This window comes from Mizuhopecten yessoensis, unplaced genomic scaffold, assembly GCF_002113885.1.
Source record: "Mizuhopecten yessoensis strain PY_sf001 unplaced genomic scaffold, ASM211388v2 scaffold7901, whole genome shotgun sequence".
NCBI lineage: Eukaryota > Metazoa > Mollusca > Bivalvia > Pectinida > Pectinidae > Mizuhopecten > Mizuhopecten yessoensis.
The window spans coordinates 376,109-379,573 of NW_018407279.1; the positions used below are offsets into that span (position 1 = coordinate 376,109).

At 33.7% G+C, this 3,465-nt stretch overlaps 1 protein-coding gene across 1 annotated transcript in view; it reads left to right on the plus strand.

The window, feature by feature from the left end:
* Nucleotides 1–3,465, plus strand: part of LOC110454487 — a 17,044-nt gene that overhangs the window by 3,182 nt on the left and 10,397 nt on the right. Inside the window, exon 2 of the mRNA XM_021503994.1 lies at nucleotides 1,052–1,142. Within this exon, the coding sequence (XP_021359669.1) occupies nucleotides 1,052–1,142 (91 nt within the window). The remainder of the gene's footprint in view (nucleotides 1–1,051; nucleotides 1,143–3,465) is intronic.

A 3,465-nucleotide genomic window follows, 5' to 3' on the forward strand; every position in this document is an offset into this window, starting at 1 on the left:
CATAACATATAACATTAAACTGATATTTCAGAGCGAAAGATCTACTTTCCTATAAATTACTTGTAAAGATCTACATCATAATGCACATAGATAAACTGGGTTTTCCCATAAATAAGTATAACATATAATCATAAAAGAGGTAATCACCTGTGTATGGCACAGAGCCGTTTCAACCTCATACATAACTCATCACCGGTACTCCATGCTTTCGTCCTTTTCGCTTACAAGTTAACGTCTAAAATGCATAAAAACCTTTCTTACTCATAATACTCTAGATAAAAACATACAGAAGATAATGGAATAATTTAATCATTACTCATTTATATTTAAGCTGAAGCAATACAAAGTACTACTTTACACAATGTAAAGTTACAACTCACAATGGAGATTTTGAATAGAGAATAATTTAATTTAAATGCCAAACAAATAAAGTTTACAGCTAATCCATACTGTACAAGATAGCTAGATACAATAGATTGAACTCATACTACTTAAAACATAACTTACCTACAACTTCCCTATCTGTCTTACAGTCCCTTTGGTCGTAAAATGTCTTGATCAAAAGATTGGTGTTTTCAGTTTGGCAGGCAAGAGAGTACTGATCTTCCTTACAAAAAGATTCCCGCCAAACTGACCAAAGGGTATTATACTAGTTTGACCAATAGAAAAATGGACAGATATCACATGTACGCCATGTGATATATAAAAATAGAACAATACAGGTAAGTAATCAAATAATCACTCCCTGTAACCTATAACACACACATATCTCTTTTACACACTCTAAACAATTTGGGCACAAACAAATAGACATGTATACATACAAATTATATAAAACAAGATAGTAATCACCCTATTACATACAGTTAGTTTTTTGTCCTTGGCCTGCAAAGAGAATGCACAAGTTTGCGTACGCTACAGATATATTTAAGGAGAGGGCCCTTAAACCCCTACCCTAAGACGGTATCACTTAATTAATAGGGGATATGACTGGAATTTCGATATAGAAATAATTACCTAGTGTGTTATATTTCTATGCTCTTTTCCACAGAGTCTGGTAGGGGAGTGTGCAAACCACGAGTGTAATGTAGACCAGAAATGTATTGAGCTGACGTCAGGAATACGGACATGCGTCAATCACGGTAAGAACAACTGTCTGCCCTATCGTGACCATCTCTATTGTCTTAGTTATAAAATGTAATGGTTCTCAAAAGTAAGATATCTAGCTCACTGTCAGCTTGGTATTTGTTTCTTAATTGTTAGGTTTATAGTAAATGCATCTAGTTTCAACGTTTGGTTATCAACTATACCGCAATGTTCAATATTGTCTCTCCAAATAGGGATTGTAGTTTGAGCTACATACTCGAATGTGTAAATGATAGAGTCATTCAAACCACGGACCAAGAGGAATACACATGTGGAATTAAAGAAAGTGGCCCGTCATGTCATTTTTTGAGATGTTGTGATTAAATAGTTATCTGTTTGAATAAAAGATTGATGATCTAGTTCTTCATATGTGTCTCAAAATGAAATATGCAAAATGACGAGTTGAAATGAGGACAGCAGATCAAAAAGATAACTTTTTGACTGTGTTTGGGGTTTTGTTTGATGTTTTTTGTTGAACGTCCTTTAAACAGCTAAGGTCAAATTTAAAGACCTGCCGAGCGTGTGTAAATATGCGTGCTTGTTTGCTGATAGCAAGGTATTTTAAAGGATTTTGGCCACGCATTTTCATAATTTCATATTTTACGGTCATTTTATGCAATAATACGTGTCGTGACAGAGACCCAGTCTTTCTTGGTACTAAGATGATAGAAAGGCCAGGTGACGCCACATCTATATCAGCCTAGTGAATATGCATATGTTGAACTCGGTACGAGGTCACGTGATATGTGACGTCACAATGGCACGACTTATACACTATCCAGTTCATTACGTGTACCTATTCTGACACGTCCCCTTTACATATATATATTATCTGCAAAACAGTGTAAGTAATGACAGCAACCAATATATGTTGTAAGGGTAAAATTATCAATCGACAAATAAAGACATCAATTCTCCGAAAGAGAAGTTATACATTCAAGTCTGAATCACGGAAATCTAATTCCGTGCCTGCGTCAACTACATTCAATATACAATGTAACCTTCAGAGATAGTAATACACAGGTTAACACACCTAAATATCTTACCTGTGAACTAAAAGGTATGATTAATTACCTGTAGTTCTTATCACTTAATGCTATAGCCAAATGGCATTTACGATACCTACCTTTGAATTAACAGGTGAACTAATTACCTCAGAGGTGTTGCCTGTGAATGTCGTGGCTAAAGGGCATTTACAACCGATCCTGCAAGCTCCTTGATTTTTGTTATTTAAACAATTTGTATATAGCAAATGGAAGACTAGGTGATGATAAAAATGTTGGTAAGGTTACTTGCAATGATTCAACTGTCATTGATTATGTGTTATTATCTTCAGATCTGTTCAAACTAGTTAAGAATTTCAAAGTTATTGATTTCACCCCATTAATATCAGATGTCCATTGTAGTATTGAACTCGTCTTACATGGAATTAATAATGAAAATAACAGCCACGGTAACCCCAGCTGTAATAGCATGTCTTATGTCAAAAGGAACTGTGAGAAAACTTATATATTTGTAGACGTAATAAAAAACGATAATGAAGATGGTGTAAACAAAATTAGTGATACATTAAAACAACTCCATGATACACCCGTGGACCAAATTAATAAAACCGAACTTAACGACATTGTGAGTCGAATAGGTAACCTCTTCACAAGGTCAGCTAATAAGGCGTTCGGTAAAAGATTTCCAGACATGCGCAAGAGTAATAAATGTACAACTAATAAACCATGGTATACTGGGAAATGTAGAAAACTGAGTTTCACTTGGCCCAGAGTAAGTATAAATTAGTGAAAAATCAAATACAAAAAAGCCCTGAGAAATAAGAGTAAACAATATAAAAAAGAAATGAATAGGTGTTTTAAGGAATATCAGCATAAAATGGAAAGGGATATCAGGGAATCTGCAAATAGTAATCCCAAAACACTATGGAATTTATTAAATAAATTATCTGGTAAAGCTAAATCTAATAAAGCTGACATACCAATAAATGAACTTTTTGAGTATTTCAAAAAGCTGAACAATTCCAATGATGACCGGGATGATGATAACATATATATTCCCGAACAAGAAAATAATACTTTTTTCTAAATACTAGACGAAGATATTTCAGAGGAAGAGATTAAACATGCGGTAAATAATTTAAAACATAATAAAGCATGTGGAAATGATGACATTTTAAATGAGCATATCAAGAGTACATTAACTAACTTTATGCCGTTATATACAATGTTATTTAACAGTATACTAAATACTGGATTAGTCCCAGACTCTTGGACAGTTGGAATAATTAAGCCTATTTATAAAAATAAAGGAGAA